The following is a 26,984-nucleotide window of genomic DNA, read 5'->3' as shown; positions in this document are numbered from 1 at the left end:
ACTACTATATAGTAAGGAAGTATGCATGTTTGGATGCAGCCATTGCCTTCAAATCAAACGATGCAATGCTTTCTTGGAATCTTTCCTAAACAAGATATCTTAAGAGGTAGTATAATTAAGTTGTCTTTTGAAACAGCTTTTGTCTATGACGCCTTAAAATGCTGAAGTTCACTGGGTTTAGGAACAAAGCTAATGATTCACACACACACAATCATGCACACTCCTGACGTAAAAATAACAAGCAACACCTAAACCACATAGAGTCGGTGTTATCTTATAAAACAGACAAGAGCTGAACACACATTTAGCTTGCTGACTCAGGGAGGTCACTATCCTCTGTGCAGATGTTTTTTAAAATGACTAATCGGATAATGTTTCATGACAAAGCAATGCATTTACAGTAACATATAATGAAGCAGCTGTGCTGCACTTACACATTGCCAAACGTGAAGGCCAATGTATCTATGGAAGTGTAGATCTCAGAAAAGAGCGTCTGCTTATTGTCTTCATTCACTTCCTTGAAGTTCACACCTGTTTAATGACAAAAGATGAGAAGGAAAAGTTTGATATGACAATATTAAGTACTTTACCTTGCTTAATACATGGACCCTGAAACAAATTAATAAATAAATATAATACATTAACTAATATATAATATAAAATATAATATTAAATTGATTAATTAACACTTAAACAATTATAAATTACTAGCTAAACAGATTTAGATCCATCACCGTCACTTTCCTACATAAAAATATATGATGCTAAAGTCAAATTCTACTCTAAGACTGGGAGTAACATTATGGCTCAGTCTGTAATCTAGAGAAAACTTTGTTTCCTGAGTCTAAACACTGGATGGCTAAAGACGGGGAGGAACTAAACAACAGTGTAAATAAGTTACAATCAGCTCCAATAATAAACACTGAGAAAATAAACAAGTGGCAGACCTTGCCAAAACCACTGACGCCATTCCTATTTCAACACCCTCCCCCCACGATTCCCAATCCACCCCAACACACCGTCCAAAAGGAGATCTGTGAAGAGAAAGAAGGCCAGTGGATGTCCAGGTCCTCCATTCCAACAGATTTCACCTGTTATATACCTAGTTTCCCTTTCTATCTGGTCCCAACTGGTTTAAACTCTACTAACTAACCAGTAAACCATTACAGTCTCAGTTTAGCTTTCCGTTGCCACTCGACTGAGAACAAGAAGCTTTAGGAACTCTTGGAAGCCCTCAAAATTTATAGCGTGGCTAAAAAGCAAATGAAGAAACGGTCTTCAAGACTCAAAACATTCAGTTCCTCAAAGCAAACACTTACCGACCACTACGCTTCCCATCCAGTTAGCACACACCAAACCGCCAGGAAAAGTCAAGATCGAATAGTTTCCAGGAAACTTTTGCCAAAATTCACCAACAAACTTTGCCTGGAGACACTCCTGGCCTGAAAGGACAACGCGTTTAGGCTGCTCTTCTTGACCTTTTGAGATCTTCCCAAAGCGTTTTTCGATTCTGAAGTAAACGTGACGTGGATCAGAAGCTCCTTCTACCGCCGTTTACGAAGTTCTGTCTGGTCCTCACGTCCCCTCGTCCCTCCACATACCCCTCCCCAACAGGACATCCTGAAGCTCGCAAGAACACAATGGCAGCCCTCACCGTCCACGCACAATCCAAATGTGGAAGTTACATCATCAAGCAAAAATGGCATTGTTTTTCCGCGTTTTTCCCCTTCTCTCTGGGAAATCAGGCACCAGTGAGGGCTTGCTAATCAATTTCACCTCTAAATCTAGAGGGAGGAACTGATAAAACATGGATGAGACCAAACATTGAGCCCCCAGAGATCCAGTTTGGACTATTCCCACAGAAGATACCAGACTTATCTATTCAGATAAGGATGACACTGACACGTCCTCACATTAGAGGTGGTTAAAATGCAGTCCTAACTGGGTGTAAAGAAGAATTTGATGGATTCGTCTCCGTAAGCTCTGGGAATTTGGAGAGCAGCATTTAGTCAAAAGGTCTCAAGTCCATCAGATGAAGGGGGTTTGGAGCGTCCCTGAGGGATGTAGGTGATGAGAGGTAAAGAGGCACAGGGATGATGGGAACAAACACACCCCCTTTTTGTTGGCAGCCCATGAGAGACGCCGTACCACAGAGAAACTTCAATTACTTTTGAAACCCAATACGTGCAATAGCGTTGCTTGAGAAAGCCTCAAAGTTCTTGCATAACAGCAACGCAGGACGAAAAAAAGGAAGGTAAAAAACCTCCTTGTGGCTCTCGTTCAAGAAAACAAGCCTTATTTTTGTTTCCTCAGAACAGGACGGTACGCTGAGCGCTAAAACCATCAAGGACACGTCGCACGAGGTTCGTCAACATCAGCACATATCTTCCCATCAGGATATTCGGCTTTCGGGGAGTTTATGTTGCGATGTTCACATAACATTCTGGACCTCAGTCCTCCCTAGAGCCTCCGAGAAGGTTTGCCTAAACTCCTGCTGGTCCCTATCTTATCCTGAGGCCCAGCCAGGAGGGTCAGTGTCACATTTCTGCAGCGGACGCATGTGCCGAGCTAAACATGAGAGATTCAGCCCTGTTCAAGCTCCGCAGTGGAGTTCTTATCATGCTTGGAGCTCCCCGATCCGGATATTCAACTTTCTCTTATTCTAATCTCCGAGCCACAGAGCTAGAACACTGATTATTCAAGTGTCACATTACAAAGGCTTCAGTGTGTGTGTGTGTGTGTGTGTGTGTGTGTGTGTGTGTGTGTGTGTGTGTGTGTGTGTGTGTGTGTGTGTGTGTATCTGAGAGAGAGAGAGAGAGAGAGAGAGAGAGAGAGAGAGAGAGAGAGAGAGAGAGAGAGAGAGAGAGAGAGAGAGAGAGATTGGAAAAGGGTAGCACCATGAGAAGCATTTTGTCCCTCTAGTGGTGGCAGCTGGAATTACACAGATTTAACTTCAGAGACTTGCTATTATTAACAAATGCTAGAAAATTGAAGGTTTTCATACAGAATGTTTAAACATACATTTCTGTATGTATCTCATTCTTTCTTTTTTGATATTTTGATTCAATATCAAAATGCAACATTCACAGCATCTAAAATGTAATTGATTTAACGTTTATTTGAATCCTCTGACAGAAATTTCCAGAGCATTTTTATCAGAAATAGAGAAACTTTATCGGAAACGGAGAAACTTTATCAGAAAAAGACTTTAAAAGTGCAGAATATTTATTTATAAATTAAATCCATCATTTCATTTATTATATTTTTTTAGAGAATTGTAATAATATAATATTAATTCACCTAATTGATTACGATTACAATAAATCCAATTGTAATTATTAAAATCTAATTTAATGTTCTGATTTTGATATTACCTCAAAGGATTCCTATACATTCATAAGTATCTAAACTTTACAATTTTTAGATGCTGTTAATACATTCAGCATTTTTGCACATGTACAAAAATGCATGCATGTTAGCACCACAGTTTAAGCAAACCAAAGACAAAAAAAAAACTGATTTAAGTTAAAATAAATTTGATTGCACAGAGAAAACTGAATAGCTGCACAGAAAGAGGAAACCGAGACGAATGTATAGCGACATAACTGTTTCAAAAGAGGAAACTAAAAGGTTTGGGGATGTGTTTATACAAAAACATCACATGACCCGCTATGAGATCAACTGTCAAAACAAAGCTAGGCATTTAGCTTCAGTTCCCAATAACAGTGCAGAGTGCAAGTACGTAAAGAGAGCACATAGTAAACCAAGACCCGCTTTTTAGCCTTTCTTCTGTTTGTGTTAACCAGCAGGCATTTCAGCACTGAAAGTGTTGGCATCACTGACACTACAGGTTACATATCATTTGGTTAAATTAATCTTTGTCTATGGCATTAATACCGCATGTGCACTATATACACACGAAATGCAGCACAAAAAAACGTCATTGATTTAGATAACAAAATATCAAACTAAGTGGTTTATAAGACAGCACAAGCAAAACACTCACAAAAAGAAGTTTGTTAGATGCTATGCAGATCCAGAGATTCTTGTCCACGAGCCAAGTGAAGCATCGCCATGCATGGAGATGCTAATCTCTCACCGTGGAACCGAGTGAAACGGGATTCCTCTACTCTGACAAGGACATTGTACTCCGAGCAAGCGGTTGCCCCCACACATACGTGCACTCACACAAACACACTTGTAGACATGCATTGTTCTGCTTTTCCAATGTCAGCCCTGTGAGAAGCTTGAGGAACAAAGATGTCTCTTTTTCAGGGATTTGATTTCCACAGACTGGTAATCCTGCAGGAAAATCATCTCTGGCAATTTTGGGTTTATCGTTACTAGTGAGACTACTATCGTTACATGAGACAATTTAGAGTGATCCAGAGTACAAAACAAGAGTGGGAGGCCCATGAGAGAGAGTTTGAGGAGCAAGATATCAAGTGGATGAGTGTCTCTCCCTCATTCTTCTACGCTGTGTAATATTAAAGTCGAAGGAGGCGAGTGAGACAACTCTTTACCTTTGACCTTTGCGATTAGGGTCCCTGCCGCGCTGAGGATTTCCACTGAATTCAAGGAGTGGTGTTTGGAAATCACGGCTTTCAACACACGCAACAGCTCTCCCAAGCGCTCGTGAACCACCTGGTGCAGACAGTCCTGGTGATCTGAAACACATATAAGGAAGCATTACAGTCATGAAGAAAAGTCACACTTTTTTCATTTTTTGAAAAAATAGGATTGGTGCCTGAGTGGTTGCGAGGGAGTTGCTAGGGTGTTCTGGGTAGTTGCTAGAGCGTTGCTAAGTGGTTGCTTACTGGCCCAAGTCAAAATCATCGTCACATCCATGTTATAATTCACAGGGCAAAAGACAGTTTTATCAATTAGAAACATAATACCCCCCCCCCCTTTTTTTTTTCCTTTTTCTTCTTTTTTTCGCTCCTTTTTTTTTAAATAATATATTTTTTTCTTTTGCAATTTATGTACCCCTTTATTTATTTATTGTCTTTTTCCCTTTTTTGTTGTTCTTTTTTCTTCCCCCTTCATCGTCTCTCCTCAATAACCTCACAATTTCTCTGACTTCTCATTCTTTCTTTTTCTTTTTCCTATTACATCTCTGATCATAACTATTACTAAATATATTGCATTTATATTGAGCAGCAATTCTACATATATATTAGTAAATTTATAATAGAGATACACACATACTCAACACAATTTTACACACACACTTTACATTACATGTACATCCTACTTTCTGTTTTATGTGTTTTGTATTGATGGTATCGTTTAGCTATGTTTTGTCTTATGTACTGCTTTAAAAATTAATAAAAGAAAAAATAAAGAAAAAAAAAACATAATAGGCCTTAGTCAGGTTAGAAGCCATATTGAATGTACCAGATGAAAACGAGGCTGTGAGGGATAGATTTACAGTCTTTACAATGGATTGCACTGTATAAAAGTCCTAGAGCACATCATTTTCACAACTCAACTTTCAAAACTGTTTGTGGCATTTTTGTTTACTGAAACTTTTTACAGAAAGACGTTTCATCAGCTGAACAATCAGTTCCCCTGTGGTGAAAATCAAGTTTGTAATGTTGTTTATATGTCTATGTGGTGTTTTTAATATGCTTTAAGACAAACCATGTGCAAATTCATAAGTCAACAGCATTGCTGAGTATTTTCTCTTTAAAACTGCAGTGAGCCAAAGACTCAAAAAAGCGATTTGGTCTCAAAAAACGTGGTTTGATTTGTCTGGTGTTTCTGACGTCACAAACTACCTCGTAACCAATCACGTCAATGTGCCGCAGGCTTTAGCATATCATTAACTATGACCGCTCTGAATCAGGGGAGCTTCAAGAGAAGCCAGGTTATCCTGGTATATTTTTTTTCTTGATATGTAAAATCGAGTAGATTTAGCAATATAGCGGGGTGTATGATGTATATTACGATGTTATGATGAACCATATGCCTTTCTCCACTGACGTTCTAAATGGTTCAAAGCGTTTCTAAGGAAACTGTTAGAAGGCAGACTGAGGCCTCGTCCACGCGAAGCCCTATTCGTTCTTTTTTTCCCCCTCGTTTCAAGAAATATCTGCGTACACGAGAGCAATGAAAACGACTCAAAATAATGTAGTATACATGCCAGGCCAGTATGTGACGCTGTAATTCTGCCACAGAAATAAACTAAAAACGGAGAAGAGTTGTGGCTAGAAGGGGTACAGCAATGGTAGGAAGTGAGGCAAAATCTCACGATAAAATAACAATAAATAAATGTGCTACTTACCAGATGTGTTTTATTAACACCTACACCCTAAACCCTAAACATACTCTTACAATAATGCAAATACAGTAATTAAATGACGCAATATTGATGTGCGCATGCCCAGTGCCCGTAGTTGTATCCCTTTCTAGTCTTTCCCACGCTGGACGTGGTGTGATGACATAACCGTTTCACAAAATATAGACGGTTTCATCGGACACACGCGCGTTGCCATGGTTACGCGCCTGGCCCGAAGTTAACTTCTGGTCAGTGTTTGTTTATCGGTCTGGCAAGGGGATAGTATGGCGCACTACTCAGTAGAAACAAATTTTTGACGTACTATTTTTGGATAACATGATATAAATATTAACGATTTTTGCGTATTTTAGAACAAGCAGAGAGAATATGACACCATATTGTGTGCGACTCTTCAAAAAGCCTTAAATGCTACAAAAATATTCAGTCATACGAGAGCATAAGAAAGATAACGCAGCCTCTGTTGTTATTGATTCTTTGCGGACGTCTACCGGAAGTTAAGTTTGGGCCACAAAAGCGCACATGCGCAGTAACGTTTGTTTATGTTGTTGCTGTTGAAACCGTCTATACGGATTGGCTGTACACACGAAAACGCAAGGGTGTCGTTTTCAGATTTATCCACCTGGACCCGGTTTCAAAAAATATTGGTTTCATGCTCCCAAAACGGCCGATCTGTGATAAAAATTTCAACGTATACAGCTAAACGCGTCTCCGTGTGGACAGGGCCTGAGATGGGGAACAGGAACATCGTGTGTGTGAAATTCTAGATGGTACAGGCTGATAGGTCCTTAACTCAATCTGCTTGCAATCATATAATTATCTATAGGGCACAGCTGATTGGTTCCTGCTGTATCGGTAGTCAATGAGCTCGCTGCTCAGCCTTCAAATACGTGGTCAGCAAATGCTGTGGAATTTGCAGCGTTCTTTCAGAAAACCTCCACCTTCCCCAGCTCCACCTGTATCTGCTATGGGTAATTCATGTATGCTATTTTGTACAGCAGAAGCGTGTCTTACTTGCTCACAGCAGCGTGTCATGTATGTATTGCAATAATCAACAGCAGCAGCGTAGCAGATCTATTCCGCCAATACCAAACATATCAACATTGTCATATCCATTACCATGCCAAAACACTCTAAATAATAAATAGGGATAATTGTTTTAGCAAACACCACTAATAATAGCAAAATAAAATGTTCTGGAAGGACACACAAGACAAACAAATACAAGTGCAAATATCAGAAATCTAAGTTTCAACTTAGGTAATACAACAACCGTATTGACACCTGATTCCAACTAATACGTCATCAAACACTTAACACACCTGCCAGAGGAAGTGTTTACACTTATTCTGAATGAATCTTTTGTTTAGATAAGAAACCTGTGCTCTGCAAAAACACAATGGCATGAACCTGTCTGATCCCTACATCTACATTATCGCATCTAATTTCCTCGACAGATTTGGTGCCTGAGATAACCATTTCTGAAACACATTTGCTTTCATTATGTAATTTAGGCCTGCTGCCTAGTCAGTCCAAGCACACATTGCGCAACCCAAAAAGAGTGCCGACTTTCCAGACACATTCAAACTGAACTTCCCACATGGGGCCTTCTTTCTATACAGCTTCTTTTGACCTGTTTCCCCCTAGATTCGCAATAGCACACAAACACATACCCACACACTCGCTTACCCATAAACACATTCAGGGGCACCATGTTCAGTCGCACCCTCTCCCAGCTATCAAAGCCACATTTGTGCTGACGGTGGCCTCTGGATTACCCGGCATATGGAAAAGGGGATCAGGGAGACTTTACCCCCTCTACCCTCTTTTTTCACTCCATCTCTTTTCCGAAAAGCAACAAAAAGAGCCTGTGGTGGAACTAATGCTGCCGTGGATGGTGACTACCATGGAAATGACTGCTGTTCTCTGGCCTTAGAGGACCAATGCAGTCTGACCACAATATATTTACACAAGGGAAGTTTTAGGAAAACTATTTTATCATTATATATTAGCAATGCAACAATATTGAGATACTGGCCTTTATTTTCATGAGGTGGCCGATAAATGGCTGATAAAAATTACAAACTAATATAATTGTTTGTATGCTACAAGTCAGTTTAGACACAACAACATGATAATATAAAGTATGAAAGATTAAACAATAAATATTATTATAATAAATAAAAATGAGAAACATTCCTAATGAAACAGTGTTTACAGTGCTTTTCATAACATTAAATCCCACAGAAATAAATAGTTTGGATAGTTCACCCAAAAATGAAAATTAGTCCATGATTTAAACACCCTCAAGTCATCCTAGGTGTTTATGACATTCTTCTTTCAGACAAATACAATCGGAGTTATATTAAAAATGCCCTGGCTCTTCCAAATCTTTATAGACTAAAATAACTAGCTTCCGGCGGTCAGTAGTACACCAGTCGACTTGCTAAAAGAGCAACCCTTGACCCTTGAAGCAAGCATATTGACGAACGCAGAAGTGCAGAGGAAAGAGCAAAACAAAACAGCGGTCATAAAATGAGAACAATGAGAAATGGCGGAGGATTTCGATTAGAGGTCAACCGATTCATCGGTTTTGCCGATTAATCGGCACTGATAACTGATTGGTTGAACAATCGGTTAACGGCAAAAATCCACACTGATAGTTTTTCCGGATTGAGTCTGTTGCTGGAGTGGCTGAGACGGGTGCGCTGTTATTAGACAGCACAAGAGCATTGAGTGGCCTATAGAGGCGAAACAAAAACTCACTGACGCCCTGTGTTGTTTACATTAACACGCGAGGCTGCACGCGGCGCTGCACAGAGAGCGCTGACACATCATATGCGCGTTTAAAACACTGACAGCGTAACATATGAATACAGAACACTACAGTACTTGTTGCCAAATCATTATAAAGTAATTATTTTCTTGACTAGATGCTGCATTAGCAGGTAAAGAACAACAGTGTGTATGTCAATGAGGCTGAGAGGACACTAACATTAGCAGTATCTCAAGCAGTTAAATCAATGCGATAAAAACACATGCAAGTCCGACCCAAATGTTGCATATATGTGAGATGATGTGAGAAAGCAAACTGTATCATCATGCTGCCGACAGAAACATAAAGAAAGCAGAAGCGCATTCGTTTTTTTATTAGATAATCTCCTTCTAAAAAAGCAGACTGTTTGGATTTATATGAAATGGTGAAATTTGTAACATTAACTACGGTTAATAAATGCTATGGAAGTATTGTTCATTGTCCGTATGTTAATTTCAACATTAAATTGAGTTTGAATTTTTATTTTTATCTGTTTATGCACTATGAACTAACATGAATGATCAAGGTACAATTGTATTGCTCATATTAATACATGCTATACAAATGTATGCATAATGCATATAGTTCATGTGAGCAAATACATCCTTGTTGCATAGGGACTTGCATAGTGTTACCTATGAAATGTACATGCATGTTTCTAGGTTATAGGTAAAGAAACAAATTTGACCTGTAATAATATTTGAATGTTTAAATTATTTTCTGAAGAATTTGTTCTGTTAGAACTTCTCATTTTAATATTCATATTTATATGTTTTTAATTTAGCACATTTTCATGGATCTGTACTGTTTTTATTATTTCTTGTTATAAAGTTCAGCACTGTTTTACTTTTTTTTTTTTTATTCAGTATCCATTTTAAAAACTATCGGTCGATTAATCGGTTATCGGCAAGTGTAGTCCAACCTAGTTATTGGTATCGGTAAAATCCACTATCGGTTGACCTCTAATTTCGATATAAGTGAAGAGGGGCTTGAGTTTGTTGCCCAGCACTATCCGCAAGACGCGTCAAAGCGTGCGATGCTCCTATACATCGCGTTGGGGGCTACTCTTTTAGCGCAAGTCGACTTGCGTACCGCTGGAAGCTAATTATTTTAGTCTATAAAGTTTTAAATATGGATATTATTCTTACACAAATGCGCCATTTTGCTTCAGAAGGCCTTTATTAACCCCCCGGAGCCGTGTGGAGCAGTTATATGATGGATAGATGCACTTTTATGGACTTCAAAAACGACACAACCATTCACTGCCATTATAAAGCTTTGAAGAGTCAGGACATTTTTAATATAACTCCGATTGTATTCGTCTGACAGAAGAATGTCATATACACCTAGGATGACTTGAGGGTGAGTAAATCATGGGCTAATTTAAATTTTTGGGTGAACTAACCCTTTAACTGATATGGTACTGATATATCATGCAATCTTATTATATAAGAGTCTGCCCACTGTGTTTCACTAAATCATGTGTGATAGAAATCAGTGTGTTCCTCATAAATATGAACATTGAAGGTGATGAACGTAAAAAAAGTACCGTCTAGAATTTGGTTAATGTGTAAATCCCAGTAGGCTTCCTATGCAGGTGTACCCACATGCCCCGATATTGTTAATGTTAACCGGCAGGTCGTAAGTTATAATTACACAAGGAGTGATCCATAAATACCACGACTGTGCCCTTGTAAGTAATTAGGCCTTGCAGTAATTAGGATTGTCCATGGGTTTAAAAAAATAATAATAATAAAAAAATAAATAAAAGTTAACATTCATATAATAGCTCCTTTGCCAGAGGATCATCATTTTTGGGATCTTTGGCATCAAAATGTTAGAAAACCCCTGTGCTCAATGACTACCCACCGCATGAGTCAATATGCCAAGCTCATAGAATGACATATCTACATTGATGTTCACCCCTGCTGCCCTTACCAGCGTGAGCAGCAGGTCTGCCACTGTCCTGTTGCTTTAGCTCTCATTTATCTTCATCAAGTGTCATGTATAAGCACTTCCTGATGAGATAACCCGGTGCTCTCTTCTGAGAACTGAACCAAGCTTTTGTTTCAATCTTCTGCAGCCAGTCTTCATCAGCTCCCCTCCTGTTCGAAAGAGGCCAACCCTGCACTTCTGACCCAAAGACCCCTCCCCATGAGTGCTATTACACATCAGATGAGGTTATTGCATGTGGGAGTGTGCAGGATGTGTTCCTGTAAGCCTCTACAACCGAATGTCTTACTCTGAGCTGTGGGAGAGAGGTTACTCTAGGCGATTGTGAAGTCACCATGCTTTCCAAGTTAAATCATCTACAGTTCACTGAGTCAATGAGGCCTTGAAAGACTCAAGAGGAACATCTCCTCCTAAAGAGTGTTTTACATTTGTATCTGATGAGTTATGACTAGTATCTGAAGACATTTTTGGAATATAAGGAGTTTTGATTTGAATTTTGAAATGAATTAGCCACACTCCTCGGGAAGCTGAATTGGAATGGCAGGAAGAGAAATGTACTGGATTGCAATTCAAGGAAATTCAACACACCAATGCATTCTGCAAAATGAAGTGTTCTTCATCCCTGGTGCACAAAAGTTAATTAAACTAGATACAAAATGTGTGTCTGTCTGTCCACCCATCCAAGTTTTCCTCAACAAATTTGTACTTTTCTAGTGAAAAATTACAGCTATACAAATTGATTTGAATTTGACTTCATTACATTCAAATTTGAACTGCAACTCTCCATCCTGTATGTTAGCTCTATTTAAAATTCATTAAATGAATTAAAATTCAATTCTGAAATGTGTACAACCTAACTAGCCAACTGTAGCAAAGTTAAAGCTCAGGGAAGAAGGAGGCGGGAACTGGCGAACATTCAAAAAAACTTTAATATTAAAATAAACAAACAACAAAACGAAAGTAAAGCGACAGCCCCTCATGGACGACTGCCGCATACAAACATAAAACAAAACTCCATGTCCATGCCCGGTGTGGCGCGCAAGTGGCGCTTATTAGCAATCGCTCCATTCCCACGGCTCTCGGCCCCGCCCCACACCGACTAAGTATAATCTTAATCATAATGTTGCAAGTTCCATACAAGTCTGCTAAACCTTTTGTCAAGTCAACACTCAAAGTTTGCTTTTCTAGTCTATATGAACATTGTACAACAACCCTGTTTTTCTCAGAGCATGGCCCAAACTCAAGTCCTCAGAGTTAAGTATGGGACTAGCTAGCCGATTTAGAATAATCTTAAATCTTAATCACTGCAATGCTGCAACTGCCATACTATTCTTAAATTCTCTGCTATATTAAGCTTGCGTTTCACTTGGGAAACATGAGACCAAGGACAATTACAAAGAGAAATTCTCAATCAGTTTGGCAACAATGATCTACAATACTATCAAGAGAAACAATCTCGTAAAGAGGGAGAATGAGAGCGGGCAGGGAGATAGGCAAAGAAACAGAAAGAGCACAAGAGGATTTCACACCATGATGTGAAGATGCTGAGTATAATAAGCAGGTGGGTCAAAGGTGACCGCCAACCAACCCGAACCTAAATCTCTTAATTGGTGGGGGTCAAATTAAAAAACCCTCTTTTAAAGACATTACATTTTGAATGACAATAACACAAACACAAAGCAAGGCCCCATCCCCACACAAGCGTTCCCATTCACATGCACACACGGTCACGCATCCCGAAAAGGACGGGGGGGTTCAGTTCTTCTCGCTATGGCTGAACAGAGAGAATAGAGGCCACAAGACCCAGGGCCATCAAACACTTTAAATGGCTCCCTGCTCGTTTGGGCCGGTCCTAAAAAACAACCAATTAGCACAACTGAGCCCTGGAACAGCGGGAAGGATGGGAAGTTGATGATTTTAACTCTGCGGTTCCCTGTTTGGGATGGTTACAATGGCACTGAGCTTGTTCTCACCGGGGCCAAACATGATCACTCACCAACAGATTGATATAGCAGGGAAGAGACCCCTCACCGGTGATGACGGGAAACCTTGTTTAACCAAGAGCGAGCTTTCAGCGGGATAAGAAAAGCCTTTCTGATTGGGGGAACCTTCCTTTTGTCTCCGGGGGCCATTTGCAAACAGTAGGAATGTCTTCTTTGGGGCCTGCAGCATGAGGCATTTATGGAACAATAAATCTGGGAGGCTTTCAGAAACAAGAGATGGGACTGTTGGACTCTACAGGGAACGGGGGAAGTTGGGATCTTCTTCCTGGGTCCAGATATGTGCACCTGGGTTAAGACCTGGGGAAGCGTGTTTCTAGGGAAAAAAACTGCCCTGCAAGCCTACTCTGGACTCATTTTTACCCAGTTAGCGTCATGGAAACCCAGCATTCCTGGAGACGCTTCATCAAGTGTAGGAGTGGGAAAAGAGGGGCCACACATGTAAACACACGAACACACATGAAGTCTTCCAAATAAGTATAACAGCCAAGGCTCCTTTCTTGGAAGCATATGTTTCTCAAAACCAGCTAGACCAAGCACGTCAATAAAACGGTGATACATAATTTAATAAGGATGAGTACAATGCGTGCGCTAATTTCAAAATTTTCATCATGAAGCTTCGAAGCATTATGAATCAGTGAGTCGAATCAGCAGATTGGATTGCCAAATTTCAGCAGTTTGGCGGTTTGACACGTGATCCGAATCATGATTCGACTCACTGATTCATAACGCTTCGAAGCTTCATGATGCCGTGTTTTGAAATCGTCATCACTATATTAGTCGTTATTTAGGGTTTTTTTCCGCACAAAAACTATTCTCACCGATTCATAAAGTTATTGTAGAACCACTGTAGTGAGATGGACTTTGTAACGACGTCTTTAGTACCTTTTAAGGGTCTTGAGAGTGAACCGTGCATTGTGCCAATGGAGGCCTTTCAGAGCCATCAGATTTCAACTAAAATATCTTCATTTGTGTTCCGAAGATCAACGGAGGTCTTACTGGTGTCGAACGACATGAGGGTAAGTAATTAATGACAGAATTTTCATTTTTGGGTGAACTAACCCTTTAAATCATTACATTTTACAATTAAAATCCAATAAGAATACAGTTTTTAACTGATAAATAAAAAAAATATCTAAATCTAAATGAGCATGCACAATTACATTTTAATATAAAAAATCTAATTATAAATTTTTTTAAATACAGCATCAACAAATACAGATACATTTAAAATATACATATATATCTAAACCTTTGCAACATTCCTCTTCCTGCGACCCCAAGCTTGCTCAATCATGCATAGCTAATCATGGGAACAATGTAATAATAAAGCTTCAGAATATGAGAGATGGATGGCAGGGCCTCTTGGTCTACAGCCAGTGTGAAATCACTAAACATGTCACAATTGAGCCCGCTGAGGCCCAATCAAATTATAAAGAGCTTATAGTATTTAATGTGAACCTCACTCCACAAAGGATAAAAAAACATGCTATTATACTATTGAAAATTCATTTTAATTGGAGTCCCACAACATCCACCTACTTGAAAAGTCAGCACAAAGACCAGCAAGAATACTCATTATGACAATTGTCCGCATCATCTGATTAGGGGTCAACAGCATTACAATCAACTCTGAGTGTAGGATGGTGATCAACATCTTTGGTTACGTTCCTCCTTTATGTCTTAAAGTCAAAAGACTTGGTAAAAATCAGACTACTTAGCCTTTAACATGCCCTTTTGACCAGAGCTGCCAGGGTGGACGGTCTAATGCGTTCCTCAGCGCTTACGGCCCACCCCGGGGCACTTTCTGTTGAGGTAGGTGGGCCAGGTCCTCCCCTGTGACAGGGAAGCTCCCAGGATCAGGATATTACATGCTCCACGGTAAAGGGGCCTTTTGCGTTTAACATCTCCCCCTGCCCCAAAGTACCCTGCTGATCCACCTTTCATCCACTCTTTCCCATGACTTCACACAAAGGGCCAACGTTTAAAAGAGCCTCTTGCACACACACATACTCGCATAGACATGCCTCGGACGTCAAACAGGACTCTGCAGGTAGAACATTCACCAACGTAAATTAAATATCTTGCAAACGTTAAATTAATCAAGTCTTAAAAGGCACAATGTGTACGATTTTTGGATTAAAATATCCAAAAACCACTAGAACAATGTTATATATTTTGTTGACTTGTGTACTTACATTATCCCAAATGTTTCCAAGAATGTTTAAATCCAGAGAAATAAGCAATTTTAACCAGCACATGGACCGTGTCCATGCGCCGCCTATCAGATACATTCATCGACAGAAAATGAATCATTGTTATATAGCTCAACACAGTTAGTCTTTAAATCCCGTTTTCATGATTTACCGCGAGTACCATGTTTTACCATGCCTAATATCAATCTAGCTTACTGGAGTGTGCAACAAGTGTCTCATTGTAACTTTCGAGCGAACACACAGAGCATTATAACATAACTTTCAACACACTCAAATGTATCATATATAATAAAACAGTAGCGCTGTTACCACACATACACATGACCGGAAAAAGCGGTGGCATAATAAAAGCTTCACGAAGTCAAGGCGTCATCAAGCTACATTATTGACTTCATTTTAACAGACAAAAATTGCATCATGATCATATCAACGATTTGAAATAAAACATACTGTTGACAAATATATGACGAAAAGAAAAAAACACCAGATATTAACAATGCAAGTATACTTGGGGTGTCCACGTTCCACGAGGGTCTGTGCACTGTCCGCATAACATCATTTTCATCATCAAGAGGACGTCCAAAAGCGCATGTGCGAGTGACTTGAGTGCTTGAAAAGTCCATTATATAGTGCGCATACGCAAATACGTCTTTACACGTATACTTAGTATACGAAGTATACAAAATACACTTTGAAAGGGTTGCATGTTTTATGAAGAAGAAAACACTTAACACTGGTACAGTGGCAGCGTTTCACAAAAACCTAGGGTATGGCATGAGCCCTTCTGGCCGTACAACAACGACATTCCCAAATAATAACACCATCTTATCAAAATGTGGACAAACATCCGCTAAAAGAACTTAACAACAGACTTAACAGCCATGCAAATACTGAAATATATATAAGCCTTCACTGTGTCCTAACCAAATGCGACACGTGAGAATATTTATTTTACAGATTTTATTTCTTGTGGCTGGAACAACATACAAAGTATAAGTGCAGATTATGTACTTTAAGAATTTAAAGCGAGTTTGAATATAATTTGTGACCTTCATAGACATAGCCTCATTGAAAGCAACAATTCATAATTTATCTCAGATCTTATGTTCAAACTGTCAAGGTGAACAAACAAGTGTATTCTATGATTTAAAAAAATTCAGTCACTCAGTATGTATTTTTAATCATGCTAAAATTGTGCAAGATTTAGGAATTCGACATTGTACTTAAACATTTTGTTGTGAATGCAGTCAGTGCGCTTGCAGAGAGCCCGCCCACACCCTGTTCTGATTGGCTGTGATTTTTGATTGATTGATCTCGGGTCGAGTCTGGTTTGCCGTTGAAAATCGTGTTGCATCGCGTCTGGTTAGGACACAGGACACGTTAGGCTGTTTAAATTTGCTTTTCAAAGCTACAACAGAACTACTGAGCAGCATCGTAAGCCGTTTATTTCCTCTGCTTGTCTGAATGCCAGGGTATGGCAACTGCCATATCTTGCCATACGTAAACGCCCCCCCCTGCACTGGTAACTACTTTTACTAGCAGGTAAATTAATTCATACAGAAGCATTCTATATGAGATTATACACAAACATAAACTTAATATTACAATTCACATCTGCCCAAAATTATGCAAATGCAGTAGCACTTGGATTAAAGTAAGAAAAAATAGAAAATACATAAAAATTATAGTGTATATATACATCGATCAGGCATAACATTATGACAGATTAAGTGAATAACACTAATTATCTCTTCATCACGGCACCTGTTAGCGGGTGGGATATATTAGGCAGCAAGTGAATATTTTGTGATCAAATTTAATGTGTTAGAAGCAGGAAAAATGGGCAAGCGTAAGGATTTGAGCGAGTTTGACAAGGGCCAAATTGTGATGGCTGGACGACTGGGTCAGCTCTTTTGGGTGTTCCCGGTCTGCAGTGGTCAGTATCTATCAAAAGTGGTTTAAGGAAGGAACAGTGGTGAACCGGCGACAGGGTCATGGGCCAAGGCCCATTGATGCACATGGGGAGCGAAGGCTGGCACGTGTGGTCCGATCAAACAGACGAGCTAATGTAACTCAAATTGCTCAAGAGGTTAATGCTGGTTCTGATAGAAAGGTGTCAGAATACACAGTGCATCGTAGGACTTAAAGGATCTGCAGCTAACATCTTGGTGCCAGATACCACAGCACACCTTCAGGGTAGTGGAGTCCATGCCTCGATGGGTCAGGGCTGTTTTGGCAGCAAAAGCGGGACCAACACAACATTATGTCATAATGTTATGCCTAATCGGTGTATATATAATTAAAATATATAAATATATAAAATAAATAATATAAAATGTTTGAATATTTGGCCTAAATTTGCACATTGATGTCTGATAGAGGACTTGACAATGACTGAAACATTACTTGTTTTAAACTAATAAAGTTCGAATGTTGTACCTTTTCTCATCAAATAAAATGGGAGTTGTATTTCCTAAAATTAAATGCTATTTTAGTCAGAGTAGAATTTGAATGAATTGGGCATGAACTAAATTTTTATTACATTTTTATTACATAATTACATTTTTGTTGAAATACAAAAGCTACAACTAAAACAAAAAGCTGTGTAAAAATGAACATAGTCTTGAATGACATGGTAAGGTCACATTATTCATCAAGTGCCATTAGTAATCATGGTACAAAGAATGCCCTGATTGTTGAAAAGCCCTAAACACTCCACTTTGAGATCTTCCTCAAATTGACTTTGAATCACTTATCGAGGGATTGAAGGGCAGCTGATTGTGAAACCGGACGTTATTTACAAAATATATCCATTTTGGCAAACCATAATCTCTTCACTTCCATTAAATATTCCAAGTACTGATACTCTTAAGTTTCCTTCGGCATAAATCAGACGCCTTGCATGGAGACAGGAATGCGCTTGTTTCTTTCATTTGACCGCCGAGCTGTCGATCACTCAGAAAGCGGGAAAAAAAGACAGCCACCAATCCCTCCTGTTCCCCACGTTTATGAGGAGAATTGAGCCCCAGCATTCCAGCTATGCTGCATTCAACACCGCTGAAAATCTCCCACAGAGCAGCGCTGACCAGAACACAGAGTGAGCCTCTCCACACGGATTACTGCGACTAGCTCATCTCGGGCCTGCCAGACCTGACATCCAGAAGGTAGAAAACAGACTTTTGACTTTTTGTCAAGTCAAGCAGAGGAAATCACAAAAAAGCTTCACGTAGGTCCTAATTACCATAATCAACTTCTGACAGAAAATCCTTTTCAAACAAGGTTACTCAAAAATCATTCAAAATAGAATTAATAAATTAATCAAAATAGATTACTCGCTTCATCTTCAAATAATGCCATATGATTTATATTATATATCTAAATGTACTGTAAAAAAAAGTCAACTATTCTTTTAAGTTGCCAATTTAATTCATGCTATATTATGATCAAAATGAGGAAAAATGGCACAATGGAAAGGAAAATTGCAAATAAAAGTGGAAATGGAAGTTGTAATATCCAATAACCATTTGTTTTTTTTAATAAAAATAATTATTTTATTATGTAAAATATTACTTGCAGTTTAGAGCGTACAGACAACACGTTTAGGAACCTCGTGTTTGCTAGCGATCATCGGTAGATGCCTTAAGTCTCGAGTGACAGCATTCTGGAAGGTCATTGTCAATCATTTGACGAATTATTCAGTCACATGACATATTTTGATACTCATTTAGGAATTTATTCAGTAAATGTGTTTCCAATATAGTTTACGCACGTCTTCTTATAAAATACAAAAGGTTCCACCTGAGTTTATGCAATTTTTTTTATTTGTATTTTGCTTTGTTCATATGCCAATATGGCAAAATTTGTATCAAAATATGTAAATGGAAAACCATTGCTTCCAGCATGTCTAGTGCCTTGCCTTCCCCTTACATGTTATATTTGTGCGAAAAACATGCACTGTAAAAACAATTCAGGTCTCCAATTGAACATTTTCTAGTGACCGATCACATCTAAATTTTTCAGTTGGCCAAATTGATGCAATTTAATTCAATTAAAATTCAAGAAATTCAATTTGGCCAACTAAAAAATTTAGATGTGATCGGTCACTAGAAAATGTTCAATTGGAGACCTGATTTTTTTCTACAGTGTGAATGCATTGAGTACATTGAGCATTTAAAGGGATAGTTCACCCAAAAAATGAAACTTGTGTGCATTTCTTTCTTCTGTGTAGCATATTTCATTCTGTCTTAACACCAGTTGTGCAAATTGTCCATAAAGTCCATGAGAAAAAACAGACAGCTGTTGCTCGGTCAAGGATAAGCCACGGACAGGGTTTCCCCTCTCAACATGAAGCTGTGTCTCTTTGATGGGCTTTCCAGGGCTCAGGCCTCAGATGCAAAACAGGGGCCAATTAATCTTCAACCACTCATCTTGTACCAGGAACCCACTGCTCGAAAACAGGATTTGAGTCAGATCAAGTTGACTGGCCTATTTGGTCTTGTAGGGCGATGGTATAGAACCCCTTGTGTTTGTGTGGGAGCGGAGGAGATTAATCCATTCCTGACTTTACTGAGGGTAAGGAGACTGGAGGGACACATAAAATCTCCCGCTTTCCAGACTATTTTAATCCAGTAGCAATCGGAGGGCCACCTTAATCTAATCTATAGGATAAATTTGCCGTCTTGGATTCAAGTTGTTAATCCAGAGCGGTGGACTTGATTGGGGGTCGTCTAGTATTAAGGTTAATCTGTAGACCATATTTGCTAGGATGGTTTGAAGATAAAAGACAAAGCTATTGGGACCCTCAGGTGTGGTATCTTGTTACCGTTGGCCAACATTATCATTTCAGTTTATTGACAACTGTTAAACATTCCTTTGTGTCCTATGTTTGACTAGGTTACTGTTCACTCCAAACTTCACTTCCTGCTGTAAACCTTGTTCATTCCAGAGCTTCTTATGGTAGGAATTTGTTTTAATCTAAAATCCTCAAATGATCAGTGGTTCCTTCTCTCTGGAACTTCTGCTTTAGGATATACAAGTGTACCATAAATTACAAAAATGCTTCATTTTGACATTTACAGGATGAATTGCTGATATTCTAAAGATTTCATAATGTACATTATAATGTTGTGATGCCAAAAAAATTACTTTGGCATCACAACATCGACAACATTTTTATGTGTTTTATTTGAATTCCTTAAAGGAACACTGCACTTTTTTTGAAAATAGGCTCATTTTCCAACTCCCTAGAGTTAAACAGTTGAGTTTTACCGTTTTCGAATCCATTCAGCTGATCTCCGTATCTGGCGGTAGAACTTTTAGCATAGCTTAGCATAGATCATTGAATCTGATTAGACCGTTAGCATCTCGCTCAAAAATGACCAAAGACTCAATATTTTTCCTATTTAAAACTTGACTCTTCTGTAGTTACAACTTGTACTTAGACCGACGGAAAATGAAAAGTTGCAATTTTCTAGGCCGATGTGGCTAGGAACTATTCTCTCATTCCTGCGTAATAATCAAGAAACTTTGCTGCCGTACCATGGGTACCATTGGAAAATAAGCCTATTTTCAAAAAAAGTGTAGTGTTCCTTTAAATTGTGTTTTTGAATAAGTAATTATTCATTTTGAGATGAATAGTTGAAGAAGTTGAGATGAGAAATCCAACAATAGAGGCAGACATATTGGCAAAAATAAAAATAATGCCCTTAAAAAGTCTTTGCTTTAATATAGTGATATCAAATAAATCCTCCTGTTTTGGGGAAAAACACACAGGCCGGAGCAGATGTCCATTCCATAATTCAACAGATACAATTATGGAGATTTAATGATATTTAAATTAACGCATGTTACATCATGAGGGCCAATTAGTACAACATTTTTTTAATCAGGGACCCTGTCCTATAAAAAAAAATCCAGTCTGAGAATAAAACATCACCGTAAATCTGCAACGAGTGGGCTACAAAATTCAATTTAGGACCTGAATGAGAATAAAACTGAAAAAATCCGCCTACAAATCTTGTCTCAGTGTGGTGTGGCTAACTATTAAAACTCCACAAATCAGCACAGGCCAGGCGGTAAACCAGCTATCCGCAGCCCACACATGTACACTGGTACAGCCAGCCCTGAAATCTCACAGTTGTGCCTTATCTATTATTCTCTGTGTTTTGCTCAGGGTAGGAATGAATGTCACCTTGCCCTACATTCAGCTCTCCCTAAAGACTGTAAACACGCTCACCTCCTGAATGGGCTCCGCTATAGATAAGCAATGAAATCTAGGAGAGAAGGAGCAAAACAGCTGGATTAATGTTTTAAAGAGGTTCTATATGCGTTTGTGTAATGTTGCTGTTTGAGCATGAAAATGGTTTGCAAAATTACAAAGCACAAAGCGAGTTATTCTCAATATCAGTGCACAGCTGCGCACTCCCTGAACTCTCTGAAACACCTCGATTGTAGTCTTGAGTTTTCTTCTGGGAACGCACACGCCACAATATTCCTCATTTAAACAATTCCCATAATAAGCAAATAAAGGGTGTGTGCGAGGACTGGTTGAATTGTGTTAATAGTGTGTTGTTACCATGTCCAAGAGATGCTGTTTTTTCCACCCCAGACCTAATGTAGTTATGGTAAAGGACGTGACATTTCTGAAACACGCTCAAAAGCAGTTGACCAACAATCACAACACACTGATCCAACCGACCAATCAGAGCACATTGTGTGCTTTTCAGAAAGAAGGAGCTTCATAGAGACAGAAACTAAACAATGTGTTACTGATAGGCTGGGAAGAGACGTGCTGCAACAATGTAAAATATGTGAAAAATATATTTTTTGAACATTCAAGCATGAAAACCTATTCTAGTAGACCCCAAAAACAAAATCAAGACTTTGTAAATATAGGCGTTATAGGTCCTCTTTAAAGTACAGTGTAAACATACAATGAAATAAATGAATATTATAGGATTAATGGACTGAATGCAGACATTTCATAATGGAAATGAACGTCATGAATATGATTTAGTAAGTCATTTTTGTAAAATGGTACCACTTCTAAATGGTTAAGATTCCTAGCTCTAACTCTTCTGATGAAACAAGAAAGTGTAATGTGATCTTCAAAGATGATCTGGACTCATTTATGAGCTCATTTACTTTGCCTTTGAACAAGAATATCTTCAAAGTGGCCATTAAAGGAACTCTTTATTAGAGAACTGACTGGTGGCTGCACCAAGCATCCCATATTAGAAGAGATCTGCCATGTACCAGGAGTACAGCTGGATCACAGCTGCATTAAAATGCCAGAACAAGCCACTGAAATGACACAGGGCAGCTAAATTTAGGCTGGAATTTTACAATGGCGCATATTGGTTTTCTCAGAGGGGCTAATGCACAGCCATTTTCCCATAAAACTTACAGTGGGACAAAGAGAAGTTGCATTTCTCATTGTTATCTACATACCGTGACTGAAAGCAACACAACAAATGTGTATCAGTTGAGAGATAGGCTGTAGTATCGCATGGGAAAGGAACCATAATCCTAAAAAACATTCCTGGCTCAACACCAGGAATTACTCACAGTGACGTCTGACAAATGAGGGTGCTGTGAAACACCTGGTGAGAAGTTCTCAGCACCTAAAAGTTACTCATTACCACAGTGCAGGAATACTGTGAAAATGACCATCACCTTTTACTGTTCAGCCAAGCAATTAAAGTCATCTGATACCAATGACTCATTGAGAATACTGAAAGATTTATGTAACCAACCACTTATAATGCAGATGTGACTGACTTTAAATGTAAGGCGCTCATGACTCATGACATAAAATCAGCTGTGCTACAACTAACCGGCACTGACTTTGCACAAATAAACAAATTCTCTGAAACAGATGAGCTAGAGTATGCTATAGAGTAGAAATACCCTAAACACATCTGAAATCTGTTCGGGATCAAAGCAGCCCATATGTATGGTTCATGTGGTCCCTCATGCCTGTGTTTGAAGGTTGGCGTTCACAGGGCAAGTGGTGTGGGTCACCAGCCCCCAAATCACCTCACAATGGGGGCCAGAAAATCACTTTTAGCCGATCAGAGGAAGCCCCCCATGCACGGCAGGCTGGAGCACAATGTGGTGCCACCGGGGATGAAGAGGGGTCTAATCCCACTCATAGACTCGGGCTGCACCCCTCTGCGAGGGCAGTTTGGACCCTCCACAAACTCCACAGCCACAATTTGAGACCTTTCCAGGCCTAAATAAAATTATAAAAAAATAAGGGAGCTTTGATCTTACAGTATTCTGGCACTGACTGCATGATGCTAGCCAGTTTGTATATTATTATACTGTACAATAAATAAATATTTTATATATATATATATATATATATATATATATATATATATATATATATATATATATATATATATATATATATATATATATATATATATATATATATATATATATATATATATATATATATATATATAATATAGTTTTTATTTATGGTATAAATTAAATAAAAGTAACTAAAATTGTTTCTGTTAATTTAAATTAATATGAAATCAAATATAAATATTATATAAAATAAATAAAGTAAGTTGAAGTACTAAAATTACTAAAACTAACATTTTTTTATTAAAGCTACATTGAAAATAAATACTAAAAAGGTACATAACATTACTAACATAAAGAAAAATAATAAATGCTCATTCAAAATATAATTTAATCCATGATATATATATTTTAAATATATTTATAAATAAAAATATATTACATTAAATTCACAATACGTACATATATTTATTTTTAGATTAAAGGGGCTATATGCGTTTTTCTGAACTTTAAACTCGCGACTGACACCTGTGGCCAAAAAACAGAACCGCTCTTATTGCTCTGCTCGCTCTCGCAGCGGTGGTGACGTCACATCCGCAGACAGCGCGGGAAAAAAACGACCCGACAGAAAATAGGAAAAATAGGATACAGGCTTATAGGTGCACCCACTGTGAGCGGACAAGGTGTCAGTATGCTCATCAGGAGATGTTTGAGTCATAAATGGTAAAATAAAAAGGCTATTGTTACGTTTATTTTGTGGAAAAAGTTGCATATAGCCCCTTTAATGCATTTGACATACACTGTTTTCCAAAGTGACTTACATTGCATTTAAGGTATACATTTGATCAATTCTTGCATTTCTTTTATCAAGGCCTGCATTCTAGGTAGAGGTCAGTGCTACTACTCCTACTACAAGTCATGCTCTACTGTTAGAACCACAGGAACACTTGAAACCCATTCTAAAATTCTAAATAACTGCTATTTACCTGTTGGTCATCCAATAGCCTGTATGACGGATGTGACAACAGCAGTGCATTTTGATTAAGGATTACGAAGACATTTTTTTCCCCCTTCGACTCCAAACATTTCCAATCATCATAATGGACTGTAAAGTCACTGTACTAGGACAGGACAGCAGCACTGTCAATGTTTTACGCCGGTTCTTTTTGTCCAAAGTGTCCAACATCCAGCAACTGTTGATCTAAGACACTAAAGCAACAAGTGAGCATTTGTTCTGGAGGAATGCAGAGTATGTGGGGGGGATGGGAGAGGAGAGGACTGTGTTTCCCACCCCATCAAAATGATGAGCCGAGACCGCGGTAATGGCCGACCAGGAGAGGGTCAATATTGATTTAACAGTTAAAAATACACCAGGCTGGTCCTCTCAAGGTTACACTTGCATTATCAAACAGAAACCGGTAAGAAGAACCAAACTGTACTGAGATACCATCAAGGATGTGAGCTGTGATTCATTTGATTCGCTTAAAATGTAAGATAACTGAATAAGTGTTTGTTTATGTTTGGGAAAACAGAACAGTTTTAAGAATTTAAAACATCTGTGAGCTATAAAGCAACCCAAATAATTTGAAATATGAGGGAAATTATATGAAAATGTGATTATTTATCCATCCTGGGAGAACAGAAACAGTTTATTGTCCCTTAGGAGCTGGTAATAAACAAATCTCATCTCTGAGAAGCCTTTAGTTCACATAGACTTCAGGGCGACCGAAGCAGTTAGTGGACTGATAAACATAGAATCTACGTCCACTTCAGAATAACAGGTTTCACTAATCAGCCAGTAGCAGTGCTGGTGTATGTGAGGGCGGTTGTGTCCATTTCTCAGCATGCCAGAAAGTTGTGTATAATTTCAATAAAAGCGATGCCTTCTAACCAAAGCATCTCAGGGAAATGACACTTGAAATTGTGCATTCGCACAGCGCTTTTCAAATTATTATCCAAAAGGCAAAAAGCTCGCCGTGGTTCCCATCAGAAACGAGCAAGCGTGAATGGAGGGTCTCCAAAACATCATAAAGAGAGCAGTGAACCTTACACACTTTATTTCCCTCAGTGAATAGGGCCAGTATTCATTACAGGCCATCTTGTTTTTCATTTCCAAAATAGCTGACACATGCCAACCATCCTGCTGCTTGAATGAGTCGCCCATGGGACAAACGCAACACCTGACCAGCTCTGGAAATCAAAGACACAGTCTCAAAATGTAAAACAAGAGGTCAATCCAACAATGGATGCTCTGTAAATGCCACCTGCCGTGCTTTTATGCATTATATTGACTATTTTTGAGGCAAAAGCTGTCAAATAATGCTGACTATTTTAACTCTTTCCTCGCCATCAACGGAAATTTCCGGCTTTCCATGTTTTCACTGTTACACGGTAAGGTATCGCATCTTCTGAAAGAGTATTGATTCTACAGACATGTAAAGAAGAAGCAGAAACAAGCATATGCATTTATCAACATTAAACAGCATATCAATCAAAACTTCCTAATGTTACTGAATGAAATGTCGACCCAGGACGAGCTACACGACTGTGCAAGCTTTGGGGGTATTGATGGACTCGATCTACTCCATCAGTTTTGATCACTCATATGAATCCAATCCAGATGTAATCTTTGACAAAGACATGTTTTTCCTAGGTTTTTGCTCAAAATTTTGCTTTTTTTTAAATGAAACTCAGCCACATTCAAGTGTTGATAAAAAAAGAGTGCATTAAAGGTGCTGTATGTAAGTTTTCGACTGTACTACAGCATCAAAATACCATAATATATTTGCAGATATTTAGGAAACATGCTGAGTTCACATACTCGTTTCTCCGAAAAACAATTAAAGTAGCCAGTTATTTTACTTTGAAATGTGTGTTCGGTGTCAGAATGTCTGTTTTTGTTTTGGTCTGTGCAATAACGCATGTTGACAATTTACCCAATAGTATTTCGACACCACAGGTTGCCAGTGGGCGGAAAACACATCGTATTGCCGCCATGGAAGCCAGCGAACAAACTGGGTCCAAGATCGCAGATTCTACTCGACCTAAAAAGCCTCAGCACCCATCTAAAATCTCTATGAATGGAAGCATATTAAAACATGGATAAATCAACAGTGTGCAAGTCTCCTCATGCTCCTCATGTGCTCAAGCTGGCAACCCGCATGAGCGTCAAGTCAGATAAGGAAGGGGCGGGGCAAACAATATTTTGAATTTGGACTGCAGTACCCATTTCAACCACTAGCTGTCATTCTTACATACAGCACCTTTAAGCTAGAACAAAACAGGGTTTTTTTTGTTTAAAAGCAGAGGGTTTGTTCTTTAATTTGATATATTGCATGCAAAATATTCTGGGGACTGTGAAGATTATCAAAAACACTAAAAACTGG

At 38.7% G+C, this 26,984-nt stretch overlaps 1 protein-coding gene across 4 annotated transcripts in view; it reads right to left on the bottom strand.

Annotated features, from left to right (window-relative positions):
- Window positions 1-26,984, bottom strand: part of arhgap29a (Rho GTPase activating protein 29a) — a 62,132-nt gene that overhangs the window by 23,633 nt on the left and 11,515 nt on the right. For 3 of the 4 annotated variants that reach the window (XM_079806200.1, XM_079806201.1, XM_079806202.1), the window contains exons 3-4: window positions 4,524-4,667; window positions 435-531 (exon numbers count right to left, since the gene is read on the bottom strand). In XM_079806200.1, the coding sequence (XP_079662326.1) occupies window positions 435-531; window positions 4,524-4,667 (241 nt within the window). Of the gene's footprint in view, window positions 1-434; window positions 532-1,319; window positions 1,571-4,523; window positions 4,668-26,984 lie in introns of those variants that run through there. The other variant, XM_079806203.1, reaches the window with a different exon arrangement.

Source organism: Gobio gobio, assembly GCF_949357685.1.
Source record: "Gobio gobio genome assembly, chromosome: 23".
In the NCBI taxonomy this organism is placed as follows: domain Eukaryota; kingdom Metazoa; phylum Chordata; class Actinopteri; order Cypriniformes; family Gobionidae; genus Gobio; species Gobio gobio.
This window is presented reverse-complemented; position numbering and strand designations above follow the sequence as displayed.